Source organism: Cinclus cinclus, chromosome 8 (assembly GCF_963662255.1).
Source record: "Cinclus cinclus chromosome 8, bCinCin1.1, whole genome shotgun sequence".
Taxonomy (NCBI): Eukaryota; Metazoa; Chordata; class Aves; order Passeriformes; family Cinclidae; genus Cinclus; species Cinclus cinclus.
Window position 1 is genome coordinate 21,240,324 of NC_085053.1, and position 25,592 is coordinate 21,265,915.

The 25,592-nt window shown below is 55.6% G+C and overlaps 3 protein-coding genes and 6 non-coding genes across 9 annotated transcripts; 7 read left to right on the forward strand and 2 right to left on the reverse strand.

Annotated features, from left to right (window-relative positions):
* Window positions 1-115: 115 nt before the first annotated feature.
* Window positions 116-230, reverse strand: LOC134047064 (U5 spliceosomal RNA). The gene has a single exon (XR_009933414.1). It is a non-coding gene; the product is annotated as a U5 spliceosomal RNA (small nuclear RNA).
* A 599-nt stretch (window positions 231-829) lies between these two features.
* On the forward strand, window positions 830-5,599 carry RPS8 (ribosomal protein S8). Its single transcript, XM_062497248.1, has 6 exons — window positions 830-888; window positions 1,732-1,838; window positions 2,215-2,314; window positions 3,669-3,844; window positions 4,789-4,918; window positions 5,437-5,599. The coding sequence occupies exons 1-6, from the start codon at window positions 885-887 to the stop codon at window positions 5,544-5,546; spliced, it is 627 nt and encodes a 208-aa protein (XP_062353232.1). The 5' UTR covers window positions 830-884; the 3' UTR covers window positions 5,547-5,599.
* Window positions 1,579-1,663, forward strand: LOC134047048 (small nucleolar RNA SNORD55/SNORD39). The gene has a single exon (XR_009933399.1). It is a non-coding gene; the product is annotated as a small nucleolar RNA SNORD55/SNORD39 (small nucleolar RNA).
* LOC134047052 (small nucleolar RNA SNORD46) lies at window positions 2,020-2,123 on the forward strand. Its single transcript, XR_009933402.1, has one exon. It is a non-coding gene; the product is annotated as a small nucleolar RNA SNORD46 (small nucleolar RNA).
* LOC134047050 (small nucleolar RNA SNORD38) lies at window positions 4,103-4,175 on the forward strand. Its single transcript, XR_009933400.1, has one exon. It is a non-coding gene; the product is annotated as a small nucleolar RNA SNORD38 (small nucleolar RNA).
* Window positions 5,161-5,231, forward strand: LOC134047051 (small nucleolar RNA SNORD38). The gene has a single exon (XR_009933401.1). It is a non-coding gene; the product is annotated as a small nucleolar RNA SNORD38 (small nucleolar RNA).
* A 565-nt stretch (window positions 5,600-6,164) lies between the features above and the next one.
* LOC134047060 (small nucleolar RNA SNORA35) lies at window positions 6,165-6,294 on the forward strand. The gene has a single exon (XR_009933410.1). It is a non-coding gene; the product is annotated as a small nucleolar RNA SNORA35 (small nucleolar RNA).
* An 8,577-nt stretch (window positions 6,295-14,871) lies between these two features.
* On the forward strand, window positions 14,872-21,290 carry PLK3 (polo like kinase 3). Its single transcript, XM_062497449.1, has 15 exons — window positions 14,872-15,030; window positions 15,810-15,917; window positions 16,004-16,120; window positions 16,535-16,664; window positions 16,752-16,839; window positions 17,378-17,473; window positions 18,191-18,386; window positions 18,742-18,868; window positions 19,257-19,366; window positions 19,445-19,562; window positions 19,667-19,750; window positions 19,949-20,111; window positions 20,222-20,351; window positions 20,599-20,709; window positions 21,096-21,290. Exons 1-15 carry the CDS (start codon window positions 14,872-14,874, stop codon window positions 21,288-21,290), a joined length of 1,932 nt encoding a protein of 643 aa, XP_062353433.1.
* Window positions 21,291-22,899: 1,609 nt separating this feature from the next.
* DYNLT4 (dynein light chain Tctex-type 4) lies at window positions 22,900-23,556 on the reverse strand. The gene has a single exon (XM_062497203.1). It carries the CDS (start codon window positions 23,545-23,547, stop codon window positions 22,900-22,902), a length of 648 nt encoding a protein of 215 aa, XP_062353187.1. The 5' UTR covers window positions 23,548-23,556.
* Between the last annotated feature and the right edge of the window lie 2,036 nt (window positions 23,557-25,592).

Genomic DNA, 25,592 nt, shown 5'->3' on the forward strand with positions numbered 1-25,592 from the left:
ATTACATACGTCATAGCCCATAACGCCTACCCTACGCGGCTCCCAGGGCCCGCGAGCACCAAAACAATTCCAAGCCGCATTAAAGTTTCATCTGTTTTTAAACCACATCAGGGATAGCTCCACCGAAATGGAGCCTCTAAAAATTTCTCGACACTCGTGCCTGTTCCTCTCCACGGAAATCTTTAGTAAAAGGCGAAAGATTTATACGATCTGAAGAGAAACCAGAGTATGGTCGCTTTACTACTCGCCCACAGGCCATCGCTCAGCTGTCCCTCTCTTGGACATGGCGACTCTTCGGGCGGACTGGCTGAAGGTCCATCCGCCCCGGGCCATTCCCCCGGGCACAGCTGTGAGTCCAACCCGCGCCCGGACGCAGGAGCCCCGGAGAACAGCGGGGGAAAACGCGGCCGGGGCCCCTCCACTGACGCGCGATGCACCCTGGGTACGGAAATAAATCTGAATACTAATGCTGGATATGCTAATGAACCCAGCGCTGAGCACCGAGAACGCAAATGATGCACAATAGTAATGTACTTATGCTAATGAGGCTATCACGACCCACGCAGCCCGTGTGCGGGAGGGGTGTTGCGCTCGCTCAGCCCCGCCGCGGGACGCCGGGCCCTGGGCCCTGCCTGGAGGCGGTGGCGCGGTGACCCGCGGGACAAGAAGGACGGGCCTTTGCAGACTCCAGGCAATGCGCGCTCCGTGCCAGGCCCGCGGGCAGAGCCGCCATTGTCCGCGGGCTCCCCTCGGCGCCGCCGCGTCTCCAGGCAACGGCGTGCGCCTCGCTCTGGCGGCGCGCTGACGTCACCGCATCGCGAGAGCTCGCCCCGCCAAGCCGCCCCGCGAACTTCCGCCCCGCCTCTTTGTGCCGGTGCCGCACCATGGGTGAGTGGAGGGGCTCTGGGCCTGCCGACATCCGCCGCCATCCGCCCGCTGCGCCACCGCATCCGCCCCGGTCCTCCACCGGGTGGTAAGCGGGTGCTGCCGCCGGCCTGCCCTGTACTCCATCGTGGGCGGCTGCGGTAGCGCCGAGCCGCGGGCGGGGGGAGGGTGAGCGGGCCCATCATGGCGGCTGGTGGATGATGAGGGCGGGCGGCCTCGTCTTGCCGTGCTTTAATTTCCTGCAGATCCCGACCGCTGGGCTCGTTCCCGGTGTCTGCTGCAGATGAGTAGATGCGGGTGAGATGGAACAGTGTTCAGCGGACCCGGCAGGAGGGGTGTGGGGTGGCTCAGTGGAACACTGAGCGAGTTGGCAGTTTGTGCTCTTGTGGGAGGTGGCGTGCTCTGCAGAGATGGTTCCCGCTGGGGAGCCAGCAGGCTGAGTTGATTTGGGGTGTCTCTCGTAGGGGGTCAGTGGACAGGTGGGATGGGGTCCCTTCCTATAGAGGACCTACCACATCCTGCCAGTAGCGTAGGATGACTGCTGTAGTGTGCCTGTCGGATCGGCATCGGGCGCTTCCCAGAGAGTGCCAGCACCCGAGGTACGTTGGGAAGCAGCTTCCCAAAGAGGACTCGGAAGAGGGGTTCTGTCTGCTTTGTACGGCTGTGCTGCAATGGATGTGTTCGGGGCAAATCTGAGTATCAATGATGAAGCTTCTCTAACTGCTGCACAAGGCTGAGTGCACTGTGCGGATACCAACCTTGGAGAGCTGAGGACTCAGAACCGTGCCCTGCTGCTGCAGCCAGGTGGGCTTGTAGCACTCTCTGACCACAGTGTTCTCCATTCAGGTATCTCCAGGGACAACTGGCATAAGCGTCGCAAGACTGGGGGCAAGAGGAAGCCCTACCATAAGAAGAGGAAGTATGAGTTGGGGCGACCTCCCGCCAACACCAAGGTGAGCAATTAAGTGAGGTTGGTGAGAAGCGTGTTTTCAAACTCGAGTTGCTGCTCTTGTGCTAAGAGGTTTAAATACCTGCTGTTTGGTGCAGGGTTCAATATCTGATCCTGCTTCTCTAAAAGGTGGTGTTTGCCCCTCTGCCAATGGAAAGCAGTGATACATTTTTGCAATAAGAGGCAATTGGAGTGATGAAGCTTTTACCTTAGGTAGATGCAACAGACCGTTCTGGTCATTTACTGTATCTGCCGATGCTGGGGTTTGTCATAGTTACACTGACCACATTGCCTTCGAGGTTAGGACTGTGCTGGGCTCCTGTGAGGGCTGTGCAGCATTCCAGCACCAAAAGCAGCCTATTATTTGTTTCTGACTGCAGATTGGCCCACGCCGGATTCATACTGTGAGGGTTCGTGGGGGAAATAAGAAGTACCGAGCCCTTCGGTTGGATGTTGGCAACTTCTCCTGGGGCTCAGAATGTAAGTATGTGGTGAGCCTGCTGCGTGGAAGGGAAACCTGTGCTGCTGTGCTCTACTGCAGAAGGATGCAAGCGTGGTTTTGTGCGCTTGGATTGAATATCCTGGAGCTTACAGCTGAAGCAGCATGCATGATGATGATAATAACTTTGACCTTAAATGGCCTTAGGGAACTTGGATTTCCACTAAGTTCACAGTGATAGGAATGTCATAGTTAACACTGAGTGACAAGCTTACCTTAACTTTTAATGGGGGGGGGGAGACTAAAGAGGGGCTGAAATCCTATAGGTGAGTAACTCTTCATAAATGCAAGTTTTTTCATCGGTGAATATGGTTACTAAAAGCTAAGTGATACTGTGGAACAGAGAAAGGTGCTGAGGATACTTGTGAGAATGCCTGACCCTAGGACAGTGTTACATTAGCATGTGCAATTGCATATTTCTGCTTTGATAAGCAAAAGTAGGAAGCCCAGAAGCAAGAATAGGATTCTGTCATATTTCACCTGAGTAAGATGGGTTTTATTTGCTTTACAAACTGACAACAGTATCACTTGAGCCTGGGCCCACTCAGTGTTGCTAAGTAGGATGGTAAAACAGCAGTAAGGAAAGTGGCAGGTTAGTGACCTGCATGGTGTGAGGGGACAGGACACGCTTTCAGTTTTCTCAGAGCATTGTCTGTGCAGTGAAAAGTGCCATTACAGTCAGTATTGCACATGGGGAGAGGCTGAGTGTACCTTGCAACAAGGCTGAGGTACATGAGTGAAGGGAGAAAGCCCATCTTGTGCATGATCTTTGTGTAATATGGAGGGCTGTTTTCGGGGCAGGTGACTGCTAAACTGTCAAATCTAGTAGCTAAGACTGTATGCTTCAGGTGGGTCTTAGGAGGGTGAAAACACTACCAGACTTCTCAATTTACTCATAAACCCTCATCTTATAGAAATGGTTTCTGGAATGCGTTGCAGGACAGTCCTGCTCAGTATGGCTTAGTTCAGTAATTCTAGCAGGTGTCTACAATATTGAGCCCTCTGTGCATCTGCTGATCTTGCAGGCTGGAAATTTATTTTCTGGGATTGCTTAGATGCTTTTAAGATAAGTTCCAGCAAGGTCACTGATCCTGGCTTTTCATGTAGCAGGGATTTAATTTCCAGGTGTAGATTTCTGCCCTAACAACAAAAAGTTTGACTGATGGAAAATAGATGGAACTTTTAGTGAAATTTAATTCAGTACCAGGCAGGCTGGAGGATACTGGATGGGGTATTGAGTGCAAAGTTAGTTAAAGGGTATGTGTGAGATGCTGTGAACTGTATATTCAACTGTCTGATCCCTGTAGGTCTGAACTCATGCTCTTCTTTTGAAAGGCTGCACTCGCAAGACCAGAATTATTGATGTTGTGTACAACGCTTCCAACAACGAGCTGGTGCGGACGAAGACGCTGGTGAAGAACTGCATTGTGCTCATTGACAGCACCCCGTACCGGCAGTGGTACGAGGCCCACTACGCCCTGCCCCTCGGACGCAAGAAGGGCGCCAAACTGGTATGCCCAGGGTTGTGCTTTTTGGCTCCTGGCAAAGGAGGGTCTGCCCTGCAGAGGCAGTTACCTATCCTGAACAGACAGTGCCTTCCAGAATAGGGTTGGGTACCCAGCAGTGCTAGCATTATTGCTTATCTCAGTTGTGTTCCCATAGGTTCCCAGGATAAGTCTGGCTCTCTTAATGGAGTGCTCAGTAGCAGGAGCTCTCCTGGAAGCATTACACCCATTTGTGCACAAGGACCTGCCTGTCAAGATCTTTGTCTTCTAATGATGATACCTTTGTCCAGTTCTGCTACTGAAGGGAGAGCGATGACAATTTAGGATGCTGAGGAAGACTTTGTAGGTCAGGTTCTTGTGCTGGGCAGTGATTGCTTTAGTGAAAAACTTGGAGATTGCTACTTGAACTTGGAGCGTGTTTTTAATTGTGTTGAAACTACTCTGAGCCACTAATCTAAGAATCAGATTCTGGACCGCTAGAAAATATTTGAAACCCCACATGTAGCATTCAGGTGAATCCTTGCTTTAAAAGCGAAGCGCTTCTCGTTTGGGTGCTGTGTAGTGCAGAGGTAGGGGGAGAGCTTGTCCGCCTGGATTTGCCCCACACCCAAGTGCTTTCATTATTTCTGCAGAGGATTCACTGCTTTTTGTAGGAGGATTGATTCACCAAGGAAACGTTTGCAGTTTCATTGACTTGAGAGCAGCTTTGCCTACAGCACTGCTCAATTGTCAGCAGTGACTGGTTAGCAGTGCTGCATTTCTTGGTCTGAAAAGTGAAATGCAGCACCTGGTTCTGTGAGATCAGAGTATTTTTACCTCAGCCAGGTATGACTGAAAACAGTACAGTGCTGAGAATTCAAGGGTTTCCTTGATGGTAGTGGAAAACACTTGTGTTAGTAGAAGGTGGCCATTTGTTAAATAATTTTTTTTGCTTTTGGTCTTGGGTTTAGACTCCTGAAGAGGAGGAAATACTGAACAAGAAGCGTTCAAAGAAGATCCAGAAAAAATACGATGAGCGAAAGAAGAATGCCAAGATCGCAAGTATTCTTGAGGAGCAGTTCCAGCAAGGAAAGCTACTTGGTGAGTCCCTGGCAGCATTAATGTAACTTGTTCTTTTATCTTCTCCAGAGATATCCCACTTATGGCAGAATAGGTAAATCTGGCTAGCCAGGCTCCTGCAGCTAATTATTCCTGTTGGGGCTTTGAGAAAGAAATGGGGCTCAAGACTTGCAAAATGAGCAAGTATGTCAGAAAAAATGTGCTGCAGGCATCTAGGAGCTTTGATGTTTCAAGCTCTGTCAAACAGTTGAGAGTTCTGAAGTCTTCTGGTGATGAGACCTTTGTCCAGTTCTGCTACTGAACCGAGCGATGACAGTTTGGAGATCTGAGGAGGACTTCACTAGGGACTGCAGCAGCGCAGCTTCCAGAGCATGGTATCTCAGGCAGGACTGCTGCTGCAGGCACATGAACTGGTGACTCAGTTACTGATGCGCTGCTCTGCCATGCTGCTGCAGAGAGGCCTGTGCATTGCTTGTTCTTTGGTGTGTACACTGGGGTGGGGAATTGCCACACTTTAACTGGATGACTTCTCCCTGCAGCCTGCATTGCCTCCAGACCTGGACAGTGTGGCCGAGCTGATGGCTACGTGTTGGAAGGCAAGGAATTAGAGTTCTACTTGAGGAAGATCAAGGCCAGAAAAGGCAAATGAATAAAAACTATTGTGCTAAGAGAACGAATAAAACCAAGAGTCTACTGCCGTAACAGGTTGTGTGCTTATTTGTGTGTGCAGTCTGGAGGGGGATTCTGTAGCTTCACTGGCCATGTGAAATGTGACAGAAGATGCAGCCCTAGGGAATCCCTGAGCCCTTTAATGTCTTCAGACAAAAGTTGACCCTGCATGTGCTCAACTAAAACATTTCTGTGGGTTCTAAGTGACTTGCAGGACCAAGTGTGTGTGAAAAAAAGAGTTGCCAGATTTGGCAGAAGTGGAGAATGTCCAATATTGGTAACCTGTGAGATGAAGGAAGGTGCAAGTGTCCACCCCCATTAAGATGGGTTCCTAGGAGGTCACTTCCCCCCTGTTCCTGTGCTGTGTTAGATCAGCATGTGCTGCACTTGGGGTGTTGGAGAGGTAGTGGGAAAATAGGTTAAATCTGGCTGAAAACTTTGCTATTACACCTTCAGCCTCTGCAGCTGGTAACTTGTGCCTCTGTCTTCCACATAACATGAGCTTCCCATCCCCTGGTTCAGACCAGCATCCCCTTTTGGTGTTTCCTGCCTGTTGTATGATTCCCTGCAGGATCCAGTATCTTTCAACCAAACTAGGTGGCACTGCTCAGTGACCAGCTGGTCTTTCCCTGACCTCCTTGGTCTCATTCCAGTGCAAGATCAATTCCTTCTAGCAGAAGGGCCAGGCTCACATCATGGTCTGTCCCTTTCGAAAGCTGGATACAAACTCCAGCCTTCTGCCCTGTCACTTGTGGTAGGATTGGAAAGCTGTGGTGAACAAAAGCTTTTCTGGATGTTTTGATGATACTATTGCTAGCGGCTCCTGTCCTTAAGGAAAGTAAATCTGCAAATAGTTGCTCTTTGTGCAGGTATTGGGGGAAGTCAGGAGCCCATCTGAGGGCTGATCCTGTGCCATGGGGCAGGCCAGGCTCACACACCTTTTGCCTGCCAAGTGAGCACACTGTGCACTTCATCCCGTTTGTGTATTTCCACAAGTCTCCTTTATCGATTGGATCACTGGTGCACGTCAGGCTTCCTGCAGCCCCAGTGTCACAATTATTAGCTCTGAACTGGAGGAGGTGGCCCATGATCATCTTGCCCCAGGCAGAGTTGTGGTGAGACCCAAGACTCATGCTTTGAAAATTGAACTCTCTGTCCCCTCCAACATCTTGGTTTTGGGGAAAAGGGTTCAAGTTTTTTTTTTTTTCTTGTGATGCTGTGCCAGGTTTGTCATGTGTAACAGCAGGAGGTGCTCCCTGACAGGGACGTGAGCATGAATCAATGCCAGAGCTGCACGCTGGAGAATGGTACTTGTTCCTGATGGCCACGGCATCAGGTTGTGGCGTGGGTGTGCACTGGCAGTCCCTCACAGATTGGGTCTGTGCTCGTGGGCACTGAGCCCAGCCGGGTGCCACTGCAGGTCAGGAGTCCCTGGCAGTGGGACCTGGCTGGGTGGGATGTTTTCAGAAGCACATTCCTTCTCCATAGTGATCCGGTGTAAACTTTCGCTGCTCTCAGCCACGCCTGCTTTCCAGAGAGGTGGAGTGGAGGCGATAAGGGCACTTGGCAGGGATGTGTCACGGCTGCTTCCTCTGAGTGTGTTTCTTCTCTCCCATCATCCTCCAAAGAGTGCAAGAGGCATTCAGGGTGTTTCTGGGGAACTTTGTACAGATGGAGAAACTCTGACTTTATGGAGCAAATGCCAATTTGGTGTCAGCAGGATTATAAACCTGTCTCCTGATGAGCAGGATTATGGCTCATCAATGCGTGCTGTTTACAAAGTCACTGTGAGAAACACAACTGTCAAGGGCAACTGCTCCTGGGAATAAAAGTGGCACCTGGAGCCGCTCTGGAGGTGTGACATGGGAACAGAGCAGTGGCAGCTGGCTGGATGCGTGGCACTTTACTCCCAAGGTGGTCCAGGCTGTGGCTGCACAGCCCAATGGATGGCACAGGGATTTACCTGCCTGGGAGTGGGCAAACCCTATGTACTGAGCCAGGAAGTGATGGTCAGAGGCTGGGGTTAAGCCCAGCTTTAGCCTGGCTAGACTTCAGAAGTGCGAAAACCTGAGCCAAGGGTCTTACCCACTTCTTGTGGGTGAAGAGTCTGAATTTAAAGAGTTGCTTTCATAGGATGCTCAGCTGCAGCATAACCCAGGTGAAGTCACTTGTTTTGTGTCCTGTTCCTTGCTGTTGAGTGGCTCTCTCAGCTCCACACACTACTAACTTTGGGGTATTTTCACAGGACATGAGCCAACCGAGGAAATGACCTTGTGGTTACGCATCAATAGGTCCACCTGGAAGGCAGTGGAGGAGAACAGGGCTGGCTTGTTGTGGGAATTCGGGAAGTATAAAGGAAGGCAGACTTACAGGAAAGGGAACTTTTTGACTGATATCCTTAAGGAAAATGTATCTGAGTGTGCCAGGGCTATCACAGGCAAAGAACAAGGAACACTGGGTTTGGTCACACCTCCCTGCCACCTGTCACAGATGGAGATTTGGGTGGGGGCTGCAGCTACCAGAGCAGGGGCTGGACAAGGCTCATTGGGGTGATTTGGGTCACTCCCCTTTGCATCAGCTGTGGCACTTGAATTCAGGCTTCATGAGAAGGAGGGGAAGAACAGGATGTTACATCATTCTCTGGGAATGGGACCCCTGGGTAGGTGAGCAGAGGGGGCACCCATGAAAGGACTGCAAGTGTTTCTGGAGCACAGGTGGAAAATGCAGCTGTTGTTAGCCCTAGGCAAAATCTACAACCATGGGCTGGGCCGCAGCCCCTGGAGACAGCTACTAACCCTGCCTATCCTGCCTTTGTCCTGTGGCCAGCTTCTGGTCCCTCTGTGTCCCTGTGGGATGCAAGGGTGGCATGAGCCAGGGTACGCTGAGATACCCTGGCTGTAGTATTTGGCAGGGAGTGATGGAGGGATATTCTTAAGGCTGGGATACTTTCCCAGGGCCCAGGAAGGAGCAGGGAGAAAAAAGTCCAGCTGGATATAAAACTGAGAAACATCCATGAGTGACCGGAAACATGAAGGGAAATCACCCCATCCTTGTCCCCAGGCCAGGTGGGGCTGGGACTGAGCAGTGCTAGGGCTGAGCAGTCCCACCATGAGCTGCTGGAAGCTCCACTGCACTCTGCAGGAAACACCACTTCCTTTGCTGGCCAGAGCACTGCGTCCTGCCCTGCCCAGCTCCCTCCCTTCCTGCTGGGCACCAGGCCCAGCACGGCTCCAGAGCAGACAGGGTGGCCAATGCAGCTTCCAGCCTGGAGAATGTCCCCCTGGGCAGGAGGAACAGGTCTCAAGGGTGCCCCCCCTCATCTGCAGAGAAGGGCTGGAGCACCATGTGTGAGACTTGCTGGGGGTGCCTCTATTGGCCTGTGATTTACAGCACCTCCAGCCTTTGCTCTGCCCCCAGGAGCCCCACAAATTCTTGCTTTGTTCAGGATCTGTGGCATTTGCAGCAGGCTGACACCTCCCCCACCCCTGTTGTAAATCCTGGTACAAAGCAAAGACTCTGCTGCCTTTAGCCGGTGCCCAGCTCTGCTCTCTCAGGGTGGCAAAGAGGTTCCAGGGATGCTGGGCAAGACCCTCACTGGGCCATCACCTAGAGCATGGGAGGGTAAATGAGGTAGGAGTGAAGTCCACCATCCCTGCGCTCCCCACATCCCACTGGTTGTATTCCCAGTACCCCAAAACAAAGGGATGGAGCCACACTGCCAGGAGTAAAATTATATATTTCTTACTGAGAGCTGGATCTTACAGGGCTGGCTGCAAGGGGCCCCCTCTGATGCCACCCTCTGTGTGCTTTTCACACACCTGCTCCCACAAGCATGCACACACACATGCCATAAAGCAGTACATGTGCATTGACTGTTTCAAGTCCCTGTGCCACTGTGGGGTGTGGGTTGGGCAGCAGGCAGGGCCATCACAGGCTTCCCCTGACAAGCCCAGGGCACCCCGCCCAAATATGACAGTCCCTGTAGACCACACAGGCACGGTCTGCCCTGTTTCATGTCTCCAGACTGTGTTCTCTGCAGGCTGGAGAGCAGCAGGTCCGTGCCAGACTCCATCTGGTTCCAAGAAGGGGAAGCTCTGGTCAGTGGATCTGGGACACACAGCACCATCACTTGACCCCCAAAACCAATCCCCACCTTCCCTCCATGTCCTTCCTCAGGCACCACCAGGCTGTGGCAGGGTCCCTAGAGCCTGAAGAACCCTTGCACCCTTGCCTAGCTGCAGCACATGGCAAGCAAGGAGTTCACATGGTAGCACAGGGGAAGGGATAGGTATTTGGGGGTGCAGCTTTGCAAACAGCCACTGTAAGCCATGGCAGGACAACTCATGCCTCTCCTGCTCTGGTGGCTTTCAGTCCTGCCCAGCCCCTGCCATCCTGTTGGTGTGTCCAGACAAAACCCAAGTCCTGGCATCAGTGCAGATCAATGGTCTCATACTCCAGGTTGTCTGAGTCCTCCAGCTCAATACCAGGTACCAGATTGTAATAGCTGGTTGATTGACTCATGTAGATCTTCTCCCGGTCAGCAGAGTCCTTCAGGACTTCGCTCACACTGACAGTGTCCACCTCTGGCTCACTGCCCAGCTCCTCTGCCCTTGGTGCTGGGGTGCCCAGCTGCCCTTCATGGGATGGCACCTGGGAACTGCTAGGGCATCCCACCTGTATCTCCACCTCTTCATAGAGGTCTCTGCCACCCTCCAGTGGATCCACATAGGGCTGGAGCACGACCTGTTTCCCCAGCAGCACTTTCTTCTCAGTCTTGGAGGGAGCAGCAGGCAGCTCATAGGGGATGTAGTGGTGGGGCTCTGCAGACACTGTCACATTGCTCCTCTGTGCCATGGCCCGGTGGCTCTGGGACCTGCTCTGAAGGCTGTAGTTGGTCTTTTTCTTCTGCCGGCAGAAGCACCAGGTGATGCTGGTGAGGATGAGGAGAGGGGGCAGGCAGATGAAGAGGGCTGTGAGGCTGTGTGAGCGGCACAGCTCATCCCGGGGGATGCTCTGGAGGTCCACACCGTGGTAGTGCTCTGGTGTGTGGCAGATAACCTCAGCAGCCTGGCTGGACCAACTCTCCAGGTTGGTCAGCAAAGCACAGCTGCAGTCCCAGCTGTTGTTGGAGAGCTGAAGCTGGAGCAGAGATGGCTTCAGGAGGCTGGCAGGAAGGAAGGTGAGGGCATTGAAGCCCAGGTAGACTTCCTGGACCTGGGAAGATGCTTTCAGGAAGGACCTAGGTAGCTCCTGAAGCTGATTCCTGTCCAGATAAAGAACCCTCAAATTAGGGGCATTTTCTAGAAAGCTTCCAGGGAGACTTTCCAGCAGGTTGTGGCTTAAGTGTAAGATTTCCAAGGCAGGAGGGACTCCCTGTGCGTTGCTGATGGCCGTGATGCTGCAGTGAGAGAGGTAGAGCTCCCGCAGCCCCTGCACCCCAACCAGTGCACCCCAGTCCAGGTGGGTGATGTTGGAGCTGGTGAAGTTGAGGCAGCAGCTCTCAGGGAGCGGAGCCTCCCGGAAAGCCTGGTAGTCCATGGGCTCCGAGCAGTTGCAGATTGGCGGTGCTGGGTCGAGGGCAAGGCCGGCAGCGAGCAGGAGACTGCCCCAGAGGGACACAGTGCCCAGCCCAGCGCCTGCGGGGAGAGCAGAGGGGACACTGACTCCCTGTGCGACTGCCCTCCCGCTCCCTTTCTCCAGCCTTCCCGGCGGGGGAAAGTGAACCCCACTTCTCCTCCCCATCACGAAAACGCCCGCTCGCCGCAGGTCTTCCCGGAGCTTTCCTCCAGTGCCACCGGCCCCCGCCCGAACGGGGCTGCCTGTCCCGCGGTGTCCCGCTGCTCCGGCCGGGTGCCCGAGAGCAGCGAGCGACCCCCGGAGCTACGGCCGTGCCCCCCGTGCCCTGCCCGGCCTCACCTGCCGCCGCTCGCCCCATCCTCGGGGGCTGCTCCTCGTCCCGCCGCGCTCCCACCGGGCGCGGCCACCGGCTCCGCCTCGCCGCGGGGCGGCCCCGCCACATCCCGGCCCCGCCGCCGTCCGGCACGGCCCGGCCCGCCCCATGGTCGCCCTTCAGCCCCCCGAGCCCTCTCCCCACGCAGGGGTCCCGCCAGCCATGGATCCTCCAGGCACACTGTGCAGCGGTACCCCCAAATTAAGCTTGACCTAGCTTTCTTGCAGTCGATCAACCCGGGGTCCCCCCTTATTCTGCCCCTCCTCCATAAACCCTAGTACCCATCCCTTCATCATCCTTCCCCTGTCCATTCCCCAGAAAGAATGTCCCTCCCGACTTCTCCGTCTCCACCCCCTCTGTCCCGCCAGAAGCCATGCGTCCCTCCAGTCCCCCCCGTACTCCATCATCAGCCCATCCCAAGCTCCTGGAGAAGGGCTGGGCTGCGCTTTGCAGAGTTCATCTCTCCTGGGATGGGGAGAGGGCTCTGCCCTGCTGGGTGCAACTGCCAGCTCCACTGGGGAAAGGATGCAGAGTGGACATTCTTGCCGAATGGGGACCAAAAGCCCCAGCATTGCACTCCATCACTGGACCCTTATGAATTCTCTCTATCCCGTACAAGTCCCAGGCCAGTAAGGGGGAGCAGAGTCAGACATGAGCACTCTACATCCCACAGAAAAGCAGTGCTGGAGAGGGAAGCTCTGTTTTCACACCCTGAAAGTGCATGTGTGCTCACTACAGGGTGAATTGGGTAAACCAAGGCACATGGAGTATACCAACAGTTCTTTGCTTGGTTACTGGTGCAAGTGGGTAAGATGGGACCTGGGATGAGCATGTGCAGTACTGTGGTGCCTTGTGGAACCTGCCAGCTCCTGGGGTGCCTTGGCCCCTGCTGGTGCTGGTTCTTCCTTCCCCAGCTCACCCAAGGGACCAGACACCCTCTCCATCCTCAGTGGCTGCAGCCCCATGCTTTGCAGAGCTGTGGTGAGGGAGGGGCCAATCCCACTCCTGAGGGTGTCAGGGATATCACCCCGATCTTAGGGAGCTTGTCTGCACCCTGATGCTTGGCTAGTGTTGCTCTTGTAGCCTGGGCACTGCATGCAGGGCACAAAGCAAGGCACACAGCAGTGACCTGGGAAGGCAGCCCTGGTACAGACGTGAGGTAGCAGCTGGGTTCAGCTCCACTGCTCCTGATGTTGCTGAGCATCACTGAATGCCAGGAGGGTGAGGGGACCACGCCAGGGCTGAATATCATGGAGGACAGAGATCCCACAGCTTCTTTGGGCTCCTGTGGTATTTTACCACATGCACAAGGGGAAAAAGGTTTCCTGATATCTAGATGGAAATTCCCTTGATGCAGCTTGCATTGGGTGCCTGTTGTGGTTTCACTGTACACCTCCCCAAACAGCCTGATTCCCTTTCCTGTAACCACCTAAGTAGCTGCAAGCAGTCAGGAGCTCACCCCAGAGCCTCCCTTTCCCCAGGCCTGACAGGCTGGTCATCTTAAACCACAGTTCCTCCCACTGCCCGGGATCAGTGATGGGAAAACTTGTGACTCAGATGCTCTGCATCACAGGGGACCCCAGCTGCAGGTGGCACGGACTGTTCCCAGGCTCCATCCGTCTTGGAGAGGAGGTGCCTCGGCCTTGGCAGGACATGGGCTGTGGGGTCCATCCATGCCCCTTGCCCAAGAACTCATCCAGAGGCAGTGGGGAGCAGGAGCAGAGATGGCAGCTCTCAGTCCTCGAAGGTCCCCACTGTCCCCCTCTGGGGAATCCTGGGACAGCCCCTGTCTGTCACATCCCCAGACAGGTCCCCTGGGGCCTCTCTGCACTCCTGGGTGCCTCCACCCACACATTGCCTTCAGATGCTGACTCAGCTCCGCAGCCCGGTGCTGGGGCCTCCATCGGAAAACCTGTGATGCCACCAGAGCCCCAGGGAGCCCCAGGGCCGTGATGGAAACAGGCAGCTTCCCTCAGGGGCAGCAGTATCCGAGCCTGCTCCTGGGCCATGTTTGCTGATGGGCAGTGGGTTTGTGTGTGTTTCCCTTACAAAAGTTGGAAACACAGAAGAAAAAAAGACAGATCTGTGTTGTTTGTCTTTCTCTTCAAGCAGGTTTTCTCAGTTTTTCTGCAGAAAAAATACAGAGTTAATTCATCTGCAGTACCGTAGGATGAAAGGGGATGTGCTGGGAAGAACGGGGTTGTTTGCCAGAGGTGCTCATGCAAAACCCTCAGCATATTCAGGAGCACAGTGAGCATCAGTGGTAAGAGCCCTGAGCAGTAGGGAGAAACAGGCACAGAGCACAGGATGGTCACACAGTCACCCTGTGTGTGGTGTGAGCAAGGGAAGGACAGCGGGAAGATTGAGGGGCTCTTGCTGCTTCAGACTCGTGGGAGCTGTGGGTTTGCAGCCACCTCTGCCAGCTCCCACGCCGTGGGGAGGGACAGATGCCAAGCATCCTTCCATGATGCCAAGCATCATCCATCTGGTGAGGAGAGGCGTGTCCTCGTCACGGCCATTAGAGAGCAGCACCGCTGTGGCGCCTTACCCGGGCAAGGGTGGTGGATCCCATCATCCCTGCATCTTCCACTATTCCCTGTATGCCCAGCACCCCACCTGGGGTGGGCTGTGACCCCTTTGCCAGGGCCCTGCACAGAGTGGAAGGCTCTTGGGGAGTGCCTACCTGCGTCCAAGTTTGTCACAAGGGAAGGCAGGTCAGGGCCCACAGGGACTTTGAAACCCTTCCCTAGGTCACAACCTTTCCATGGGAAGGTGTGAGGACTTCAGATGGGCGTGTGACACACACTGGTATCACCTGAGAAGGGAAGCACCCAGTGAGCAGGCACTGTGTGTGTGTGTATTTACAGATGTGCATGGAGGGGGCTATGTATATTCTGGGAGACAGGGGAGGGGGTTCTGCATGCTTGTGGGGGCTCGGTATGGCCCTAGGAGAACCCTGAGGCAAGAAGAGGGTGTCCCTGTCTGTAGGAGGGGGGGGTTGCAGCTACTGGGGGTCCTTGTGCTGGGGGGTTGTCACTGTGTGTGAAGGGGTGAGCCCCTGTGCGGTGGAGGCAGCGAGACGCTGATTGTGTCGCCGCCGGTGTCCCAGCTGGCAGAAGTCCGCCACTGCATTCCTAAAATCCCAAAAAACCCGCCCCACTTCTCCGTGCTGCGGCCCCTTTAAGGGTGGCGCGGGACGGCCCGGGGGCGGGTCCCCTCGGTGACGTCATCTCACCCCCTTGATAAAGGCGGCGGGATTCCCGGGGCGGCAGTGGCGGTGCGCGCCGGCGGGGCCACGTGTGTGGGGCGCGGCGGGGCCCCAGCCCGGGAACAACCTCATCCTACCGCGCCCGCCATGGAGTCTGCCGGCCTCTTCCCCCCGTTCCCCGCCGCCTCCCTCCCCGCGCGGCCCGCTCCCGCCCCGGCGCCCCCTCCCCGCGCGGCCGAGACCACCCGCATCATCACCGACCCGATCTCCGGCCGCTCCTACTGCAAGGGCCGCCTGCTGGGAAAGGTACCGGGAATGGGGAAGGGGGGCTGGGCCGTCGCGGAGGGCACCGGCGCGGAGAGGGGCGGGGGCTGCGCGCCTGTTCGATTCTCACCCCCCTACCCCCCCCCCCCCCCCGACTGGGGCTGGATGCAGCCCCTCGATTGCCGGCCTCACCCCCACCCTCCCCGCCTCTCCCGGCGGGCCCGCAGCACTGCTGGAAGCAGTGAATCACCCGGGCTGGCTGCGTGCCTTGGCGGCTATCGCAGCCCCATCGGTTTCGGGGCGCCCCGCGGGGTGTGCGTGGGCCGGTGGGTGCCCCGGTTCCCAGGGGTGCCGGCCCGCGCTGCTCCGCCGCACGCAACTTTTCCTCTGGCTGACAGCAGCCTGTGTAGGAGGAGGGTGCCGGTTCCCAGCCCGGCCCGAGCGGGCTCAGCGGCTGAGTGTGCAGATTGGAGGGTGACATCATGGCAGGAAAAACCTGTCTCCATGGGGCTGCCTTTCGATGGCCCTTGGTTCCCGGGCTTCCTGCCCTGTGCAGGACTTTCCAGGTTGATCTGTCATGTGGAAAGATGCAAAGTCCGACTGTAGTGGGAGGGAAAATGCCCTGGAGGTTTTACAAGAAAAGGGTGAAGAAAATGCCTGGTTGAGAGCATCATAGTTCAGATCTTAGTGGGCGACACAGCAGAAGGGAGCATGTGATGCTTGCCAGGTTGTGCTGCCAGGGAAGGGAGGAGGAGGCTTGTAAGCAGACAGGGGTAAGGAGCTGTCTCTCACCCATCCATGAAACACCTCTTCCCTTGCAGGGTGGGTTTGCACGATGCTATGAAATGACAGACCTCTCCAGCAACAAAACCTATGCCGTAAAGGTTATTCCTCACAGCCGGGTGGCTAAACCTCACCAGCGGGAGAAGGTGGGTGCTGTGGGGCTGGTGGGGTGCTGGGCTGGTGGGGAACAGCAGGGGCCCTGTGCTCTCCTGACACTGCTGCTCTCTTTCAGATCACCAATGAGATCGAGCTGCATCGGGACTTGCACCACAAGCACATTGTCAAGTTCTCCCATTACTTTGAGGACTCGGAGAGCATCTACATCTTTCTGGAGCACTGCAGTAGGAAGGTCAGTGCTGCTGTGGCCTCCTTGTCAAAGGATCATCTAAACAGCCATAGCTGGTTGGAACAGGCCTTACCGAGGTGTTTGTTAGCACTCCCTTTCTCCTGAGCTGTCAGCTGTCACATCCTGAGCTCACTGTAAGATAAGTGGTTTTGCATGGCACTGGGCATTCCATCATCTGCCTGGCTTTCTTGGACTGCTCGCTTATGGTGTGGCAACTATAAATCCAGAGGTTCTCATGGCTCTGATGAGCAGCCTCAGCCTTGTGTGGGGAGTCCGCTGAGGTCATGGCTGTGAAAGAAGGGTTATTTGTGAATGTGCATGGAAGAACTGGCTTTGACCCTGCCTACCCTATGCCTAGTCAGCAGGGCTGCTTGTTCTCCCTGCCTGTATCACAGGCTGTCTTCACTCCCTTTGCAGTCCCTGGCCCACATCTGGAAGGCCCGCCATACTCTGCTGGAGCCAGAAGTGCGCTATTACCTCAAACAGATCATCTCAGGCTTGAAATACCTTCACCTCAAGGGCATCCTACACAGAGACCTCAAGCTTGGTAAGTGCTGTGGTCAGCACGTGGTGTTGTGTGGGGAGCAAGTTGTCCCCAAGGGACTTGTAGTGACCTGTCGGCCTTGGTTTGCAGGCAACTTCTTCATCAATGAAAATATGGAGCTGAAAGTGGGGGACTTTGGGCTGGCTGCTTGCCAGGATGTCTCTGACCAGAAGAAAAAGTAAGTTTGAGGTTTTGCTTTTGCAGAATTCTCCTGGGTTTCACTCTTCTTCCTGTGGCTTCCCAAGAGAGTGGAGGGGCAAGGGGTTCATCCTGGTCTTGAGAGAGGAAGCCCTAGGGCCCCTTCCTGGGGTGAGGGAGCAATTTCTGCTCCAGCAGGCAAGGGGGCTGGGGGCTTTGTGGCTCCTCCAGAACTGTGCTTGCAGCCATCAGGGAGAACAATGTGTCGACTATTGCTATTGTGCCTGCCCGGCTGCCGTGCCGGCTGCACAGGCTGGGACACAATGGCTCTGTTCCTCCTCAGCTCTGGGACAGGCTCTTCCCAACAGCTCCCCAAGAGCAGCTGCTACTCACCCCTGTGAGCTGGAGAGGAGATGGAGTCCCATACAGACTGACTTTGTAGCTGGAGGGTGGCTTTGGGCCACAAAGAGCCAAATGGAGTGGGGAGGACAGAGCTGTAAGCTAAATAAGCTGGAGTAGGGGGAGGCTGTCTGTGAGGGGATGCAAAGCATGTACTGATCTGGTGCTCTGCCCCACAGGACAATATGTGGGACCCCCAACTACCTGGCCCCAGAAGTGCTGCTGAGACAGGGCCATGGGCCGGAGTCGGATGTATGGTCTCTGGGCTGTGTCATGTAAGTCTGTGCTGCTGGGTGGGGAGGGGTCCAGGCATGCTGCCTGGGGTGGGGGGGGGGGGGGGGGGGCAGCTGCTCTGTGGGCAACCTGATAAGGGAGCTTTCTTGTGCTGTGCCTTGTGGATCTGCAGTCGTTGCTGAGAGGCAGGGGGAGGGGAGGGACTGGCTGGATCCTGCCCAGCCTTACTTTGGAGCAGGTGCTGCCTGTAGCCATCTGTAGCAGGTGTAGCCTGTAGTTGTGTGGGGAATGTGCAAGCAGGACCTGCATGAGGCAGGTGTGCTCATGCTGCACTCAGCTCTGGTTCAAAGCAGGCTTGACCACGCTGTGAACCTGATAAACAACGGAAAATCTCTGTGGCTGCCGCACTGTTTGCTCAGGGAGTGATTGCAGTTTCGGCATATCCAGCCCCTTGCCCCGCTGCTGCTTGCAAGTTTCCCGCTCAATTTTCCACCCTGATGGCCACGTGGGTGGGAGCAGTGGCTAGCAACAGGTGGCCTTTGCTTGCCAGCTCTTTGTGTTTCCTTAAGGCTCCTTGCCTGTTGCTCTAAACAGTTGCTAGGAGGAAGCGTGGCCGGATGTGAGCGTGGCTGTTGGGGCTGGAAGTGGTGCTCTCAGCCAGGTGTGGCCAGCCAAATGCCAATAACTTCCTTGCTTTAAGTGCTGCTGAGTCACAAGCCTGGTGGGGATCTGACAGTGGCATGCTTGTCCCCTCCCAGGTACACCCTGCTGTGTGGGAACCCTCCCTTTGAAACCTCTGACCTCAAGGAGACCTATAGGTGTATCAAGCAGGTGGAATACACCCTCCCAGTCTTCCTCTCCCTGCCTGCCAAGCACCTCATCACTGGCATCCTTAGACGCAACCCCCAGGACCGCCTCACCCTTGAGGAGATTTTGGACCATGAGTTCTTCAAGGTGAGTGGGTGGAGTCTGGATTAAGGGGCCCTTCTCCTGGTGGGATGAGGCTTTTTGGGCTGTGCAGGGTGCTGTCCTTGTCTTGTCCCAAGTGTCAGTCCTTCACAGGAAGCAGCCGCTGTCCTGCCCAAATGCCAGCCAGAGGAATTGAGGGATCTGGTGTGCTTCTGCTGCCTTGTTGCTATAGCAAGGGGTTGTTTCCTGTGCTGATGCCAGTCATGGCTCTAAGGCTTGACGGAAACACAAGCTGGCTGTCAGGAGGGATGTGAATGACTGTAGTCAAAGCCCTGGGCAGCTGCTGTGCCTGGAGCATGTGGCCTATGGAAACCAAACCTCTCCCTTGACCTCTCTGCAGGGCTATACGCCTGAGAAGCTCCCTCCCAGCAGCTGTGTGATGGCTCCAGAGCTGAGTCCCCCAAATCCTGCAAAGACTCTGTTTGCTAAAGTCACCAAGTCACTCTTTGGGAAGAAGAAACCCAAGGGTAAGCTTGTGCCTTGCCAAGGAGCCTCTGGGTGACTCTTCCTTCAGAAAGGAGTGGTTCATGTTTTTTGGAGAGACCTTCTGATGGATATCTCTGAACCCTATGCCTGGGGACAGCACAAGCTGGGTGTGCCCCTGCCCTTCTTGTGCTGGTGGCCTGGCATGGGTGTGTGCCTGGAGAGCGGATACTGTGCCACAACCCATGGGGCAGTTCCTCCTGGAAGCCCTGTGTTGCATGAGAACTGGGAAGTGAAAGTGGGAGGCAGTTGTCTGACACCCTCCTTGCCTCCATGGGCACAAGAATAGATAAAGAAGAGCTGAGCTACTGGGAGGGGTGGCATGGATGTCCCCAGCCCCTATGCTCAGCAGCGTGCTCATCTCCTCCTCAGCCAAGAAGGGCTCTTTGGAGGACAGGGATGACATCTCCAAGCTGGTTACTGGGCTGATGAAGACCTCAATCTGTCGGCAGATGAGCTATAAAACTGTGGAAGGGAATGAGGTGAGAACATCTCTGAGGCCATGCATGCCTTTCTTTGGGGGAGCAGGCAGACCGTGACAGAGCCAGGTCTCTCTGCAGGCCACTCCTGTATCGTGCCGCAGTGCCAGCTCCAGCCCCGTGGAGACAGTGGTGGAGGAGACTTCTCACAAGTCTGGGTCCCCCTCCACCCGGGGAACGATGGCCAGCAGCTGTGAAGGTGAGCAATACCAGTCCCAGCCACTCCAGCCTGCCCCAAGCTTCCTGTCATGCCTGGGCTGATAGCGGGGCCAGCTGACTCAGCCTGTCATCTTCTCCCCACAGCCTTGGAAGATTGCATCACTGCCTCTGCCATCATAGAGTCAGCTGTCCGGCTCCTGCGGACCTGCCTCTCCTCCATGCCTCCAGGTAAAACTGGTTGGACTGCTCTGGGATAGGATAGGGTGCTATGCATCCCCTTCCCTGTGGGTTGAAAGCATGGCTGCTACTTGGGGTACAAATAGCACCCTAAATGGTGCCAGAGCTTGCTGTAGGCGTCTGTTCCTCCTGAGGAGGTGAGATGGACAGGGGCTGGCTGCACTGCTCATCTCCTCTCTTTTCCAACAGCGGAGAAAAACCCAGCTTCCCTGGCCCGCCATGAGCATTTTGTCTGGGTGAGCAAGTGGGTGGATTATTCCAACAAGTATGGCTTTGGCTACCAGCTCTCCAACCGCAGCATTGGGGTTCTCTTCAACAATGGCACGCACATGACACTTTCCCCCAACCACAGGTGAGCAATGGGAATGGGGCTGATCTCTGTTTCTGGGGAAGCCCCTTGGAAGGGAAGGGGAGTCTGTACCAGGGTGGACATCCCCAAAACTCGTGCTCTGCTCCCTCCAGGACTGTACATTACAACCCAACCAACAGCAAACACCTGGTGTTCTCTGTGTCTGCTATCCCTGAGCAGCTGCAGGGACAGATGAGTGTCTTGCGCTACTTTGCATCCTACATGGAGCAGCATCTCATGAAGGTGAGTCGTGGGGCTCAGGGCTGGACACTGGGTCATGGCTTGACTGACCATACCACTTCAGCTGGTTGGACTCCCTACTTGCAGCTGTGGCCAGATGAACACAGGGTTGTGCCCTGGGAGTTGGGACCCCACTGAGAGGGTACCCAGCTTTGGGGGGTGGGTGTGTGGGGGTGTGTGTGTGTGTGTGTGCTGGTGGAAGTGCTCCCATGTGTGGGACCAGTGGCTTATGCAGACCCTTCTCTCAAAGGGAGGTGACCTGCCCAGCATAGATGACCTTGGGCAGCCAGCCCTTCTCCTCCTGCAGTGGGTGAAGACTGACCAAGCCTTGCTCATGCTCTTCAGCAATGGCACCCTCCAGGTATGTGTGGGGCACAGTGGAGCTGCCCAGACCCTTGTGAAGAAGAGGCCAGATGGGGGTCTTCTGGTCTGTGTTGGATCTTGTCTGCCATGGCCCAAATGGAAAATCCAGCTGTGAAAACAGCTGTGGGTGTGAGGATGCTGCTCTAGTGCGTGGGGCTGCTGGTTGTAGCATCCTCAGCCCAGGGGGAGATGTAGCACTTTAGTCAGATGCTTCTGTCTGCCCCTGTGCTTGGGCTGGCTCATTCCTGCCATGGGGCATGGTCAGGGATGCTCCCAGGCAGGTTGGGGAGGAGGAACGAGTTGAGGCAGGAAATGCGGCTCCATCCTGGCTCCCAACATGCTGTGGGAAGCAGGGGTTGAAACCAAGCCCAACCTGTCTCCTAGGTGAATTTCTACAATGACCACACCAAGGTGATCATTAGCAAGCCTGACCACTCCTGCCTTGTCACCTACATCAACCGGGAACGCAATTCTTACACTTACAAGCTGTGCAGCATCCAGGAGCTGGGCTGCTCTCCTGAACTCCACCATCGCCTCAGATACATCCTCAAGCTTCTCCAAGAATGGGCTGAGGCCTAGCCTGGGACCTAGGGGGACCCTGTCTTCTTGGATACAGAGGTTTCCCCCTGGCCGCCTCCCATGGAATGGGAGGTGTGTTGTGGTGCTGGCTACCCTGCTGGGCACCGTGCATCCCGGTGTTCAGCTGGGCTCTGGACTAAGACATGTGGATGTGGTTACAGCAGCTGGTCTGGATATCCTTGCTGCTCCCTGGCTCTGAGCAATTGCTGTCTTCCCACTGGCACCCCCTGCTATCGTGGAACTGGTCTTGATGGAATGGAGTGGGGTGTTACAGGGAGGTGGTGGTGGGCAAGTGCCCTGCAGCCAGGTTTGGGGCTGGCTGGGCTTTGTTTGAGGCTGACAACTACCTGTGGTAGAGGCTCAGGCTCCCCTGCCCAGTTGATGCATTGGTTGCACAAACCTGCATAGCCTGGAGATGGCTGGCACAGCCTTGGTCTCAAACCTTGGGTGCTGTGGGATAGGAAAACACATTTGCAGGAGTGGGCAGGGCTGAAGGGTGCCACCTGCCCTGCCAGGGGCTCTGTGGGTTGGTGTGGGCCATTCTACAACTGTTACACTAAGGAGGGGTCTGTGCTGGGCCCAGCTGTGCCCTGTCTCTTCCCAAATTGTGAATTGTCTGGTACAACTTGAGGTTTGATAAAGGGTGAGGGATGGGATCTGAGGACTTGCCTGGAGAAGCCCTCATTGTGTTGGGACCCAGGGTTGTTTCTTATTTCAAGGCAGTCTCTGCCATGTGGGACTATTTATGTATCTTATTTATATGGAATTATTTATTTTCCTGTTGGTTTGTCTGTGTGCAGTTCCCCTCTCCCTGATTTGTCTCAATAAAAACTTACTTGTGTAAGGGCAAACTGTGTCTGCCTTGTTTGAAGCTGGAGTCACAAAAGCGCTTCATCATTCTTGCTCCAGAGCTGCTTCTGCCTGTTGGGGATGATGCTTCTTGCCACTGACTGGTACTGGGGGATGAGGTAGGATGATTAGGAGGTGTGCCCCTGTGCTGATACCTCTACTGCTTTCCTGGGCCTGGCACAAAGCGAAGAGTTAGCTCTTGCTTATACTGATGGAGCCCTGAAGGGTGCCTCAACTTCTCCTTGCTGCTGCCAGCCTCAGTCCTAGTCCTTTCTGCACTTGGACCCAACCCAACTGCTCTCCTGATTTTGCTGAGCTGCAGAAGGCAGGAGCTATGACCCAGGTGGTGGAGGGGTTGCCTGGGCCCTTGCACTGACATATTGTGTGATGGGATATGAGCTGGGCCTGAAGCCAGGAAAGAACTCTGTGAGCTTGCTTTGAAGGTGATCTGTGTAATCAATCTGCCTGGGAGCAGCTTGTGCTGTGGGAAGCAGCATGGGCTGCTCCAACAGCCTTGGGCAGTTGCCTGTTCCAGGGAAATCCAGCCTTGTGTTGTGTTTGCTGCTGCTTGGGTATTTTTGCAAATCATAGTAGTGGGAACTGCAGCGTGGGTGTGAGCTGAAGCTGGAGTCAGCATCCCTATCTTGCTCCCTGTACACACCCTGGCCCAAGACTCCAGGTATGACAGGCAGCTGGACAAAACCTCTTTATTTCAGCTGCCCTACAGTGCTACAAGACTGGGTGAATGGAGAGGCATGTGCTATTCAAAGTAGACCCCATATACTGTGGCCACAGCAAAAAGGGAGGCATTGGTGAAGGTAGCAGAGGCAAAGCTATCAGTCTCAGTATTCCATAATCCCCGGCTGGCCACCAACAGGCTCTGCTGGCCCTGCTGGCCCAGAACTACATGGCAGACCAGCTTGTAGCGGGGTGGTACCACCTCCTTAGCCTGGTTCTGCAGCAGCTCAGTCAGGCTCTGCGCTAGTGGGGCACTGCCCTGGGGACTGTACACACTGGTCCTCAAGGCACAGGCCAGGGTCCCCTCTAGCACCCGCTGCACCTGCACTGCATCAAATTTGCAGCCTTTGTCTGGCCCTATCCTGTAAGTGTTTTCAAGGCGGGCCTTGAGAATGGGTTGGAAAATTGGGAGCCCAGAGAAGCTAACACGTCTGTGGAACATCCAGGGGCCAATGGAGGGACGCCTGCTCCCTGGGACCATCCCGAAGGAGCTGCGGCGGCTGAGGATGGAGTTGCGGCGGGAAGGCAGGGGCGGTGGTTTGCTGTCCTCTGTGCCCCGGGCTGGGGGCTGTGACTCACGGCGTGTAGTGCGGAGTGAAGGTGCTTCAGTGTTGTCTGCAGCCAGCATCTGGGCTAGCAGGGGTGTCTCTGAAGAGGGCTGCTCAGCCATATGGGTGCCCTGCAAAGGAGATGTACCTGAATGTCAGGTGAGGCAGGTGTTCTGTAGCCTTTCCATTCCCCTGCTTCTCTGCCTCACTTCTCCCTGCTCTCTGAAAATCCCACGCTTCCTGGCATGTGAGTCTCTGTGAGGCAAGGTGCAGAGGGGCTGGGAGATCTATGGCAGCTGTCTCCCATTCTCCAGTGCCTATCAGGCTTGGCCAGCTGGGGCTGATCCAGTGCAGCAATGCATGGTGCACACAGCCCTCTGTTCTCCTATCCCCAGACTTTCCCCCAGCACAGGTGAGTGGCTCTTTCCCCAGTGCTCCTGTCCACATGTGATCCTACACTTACCATTAATGCCACTCCTGTCCTTCCAGAGTAAATCCAGGGGACTTGTCTCTGGTAGATATCACTGCCCAGGACCAACCTTTGTCTTGCAAGTTGCTGTGAGCAGGGCCAAACCTGTTGTGCTCCCAGAAGGTGAAGTGTTGCTATGTGACACTGTAGGTCTCCAGAGCTGTTCTGGGGCATGGCTTCTGTAACTCCTTGTTTCCTGGTCCCTGCACAGCCCTGTTCCCCTTCACTCCTGCCCTCTCTGCATTTTCAGCTATGCCAGCACAGGGATGTGGTTACTCCAGGCAAATGCCCTCTGACCTGCCAGCCCTGAAAAATGCGGACTGGTGTTGGATGTGCAAGAGAAGAGCAGGGGGTGGAGAGTATCCACTGTGATCACTACTTTTTGCCCTGACTATGGGGTGCACAACAGCTTGATTGTGCCTTCCAACAGCTTGATTTTGCTCAAACATTTGCACTCTTAGAGTACTTATGCCTTACTGCACCAAGGGAGAGTGTGGGTGGGTGGGCACCCATTGAAGCATAGAATCACATAGTGAGTTGTGTTGGAAAGGACCTTGGAGAACATTTAGTTCCAAATCATCTGCAATGCGCAGGGATGCCACCGCTAGACCAGACTGCCCTATCCAACGCAGCTTTGAATGCTCCCAGGGAGTGGATGGAGCACAGTCCTGGCATATGCCAGGGACCCTGCTGCTGTAATGCCTGGGGGGTGAGCAGGTCCCTGGGGGCTCCCAACCCTGGCCGGGGTTTCTCTCTGCCGGTGGAGCCCAGCCCAGCTGGTACAACACTGCTGCTCCATCAATGTGCCTTTGTCTGGCCCAGCTGCCGAACTATTTGAGGAAAGTGGAGACTGCTTTTGTGTTTCTATCCCTCGTCAAAGGTATTTATAGCCTGCCTCTGACTAGCGCTGCCAAGTGCTCTGCCAGCTGGACCCCATTCCCTTGGGGTGCTGCCTCAGCTCCGAGCCCCATTCCTGCCTCTCCCTCACACCACCCGCTGACAAGCAAGGGTGGATCCCTCCAGGGGCAATCCCCTCCTTGGGCTGCTTGAGGCCAGCCAAGGCTGCAGAATGGGGACGATGCATCCCCTGGCACAGCACTTGGTTTTGGGCTTTGGTGAGCAACCTGATCTAGCGGGTGACATCCCTGCCCACGGCAGGGGGGTTGGAACTAAATGGTCCCTTCCCACCCAAGCCTTTCTATGAAACTGCTGCTGCTCTTTTCTTGCAATCACCTGTACCCTAAGCAGACATGAGAGCTGCAAGGCTCTGGCGTGGAGCATCGAAGGAAAGAAGGCTTCCCCCATACCAGGGGATAAATCTCCCTGGTGGGTCCCAGTCTGCTCCAGTGCTGCTGCTGGGGACCCAGCCACGCCCAGAGGCTTTCCGTGGGGGCTGTGCAGGTGGAGGTCAGGGTGATGTCCGTGCACGTGCTGCCTTCCCAAAATCCCAGCTGCCTGCCTCCCTTCACCCCTCTCTTTGCTCCGCGGCAAAGCCACCAGCTTGGGCCGCATGTCCCCGTGCCAGCAGTGACAGAGTCAAGCCATTAAACACGGCAAGGAATTGCACCGGCCGCAAGACGCAGCCCTGCTTCGCCATCCGGTGAGTGCCGGACGGAGCCGCCCCGGCAGCAAGGTTGAGCTTCACGCCTCAGTGTCCCATCGCTCCCTCCCACAGCCCCCCCCGGCAGCCCGGCCTCC

Excerpts from the sequence above, each read along its gene's own strand:
- RPS8 (XM_062497248.1), top strand. Across the intron at positions 1,839-2,214 it reads GACCTCCCGCCAACACCAAG|ATTGGCCCACGCCGGATTCA; the intron begins GTGAGCAATTAA and ends TTCTGACTGCAG. Across the intron at positions 4,919-5,436 it reads CCAGCAAGGAAAGCTACTTG|CCTGCATTGCCTCCAGACCT; the intron begins GTGAGTCCCTGG and ends TTCTCCCTGCAG.
- PLK3 (XM_062497449.1), top strand. The coding sequence starts at position 14,872 with ATGGAGTCTGCCGGCCTCTTCCCCCCGTTCCCCGCCGCCTCCCTCCCC. Across the intron at positions 16,121-16,534 it reads TGGAGCACTGCAGTAGGAAG|TCCCTGGCCCACATCTGGAA; the intron begins GTCAGTGCTGCT and ends CTCCCTTTGCAG. Across the intron at positions 19,751-19,948 it reads CCTCTCCTCCATGCCTCCAG|CGGAGAAAAACCCAGCTTCC; the intron begins GTAAAACTGGTT and ends CTTTTCCAACAG.
- DYNLT4 (XM_062497203.1), bottom strand. The coding sequence starts at position 23,547 with ATGGCTGAGCAGCCCTCTTCAGAGACACCCCTGCTAGCCCAGATGCTG.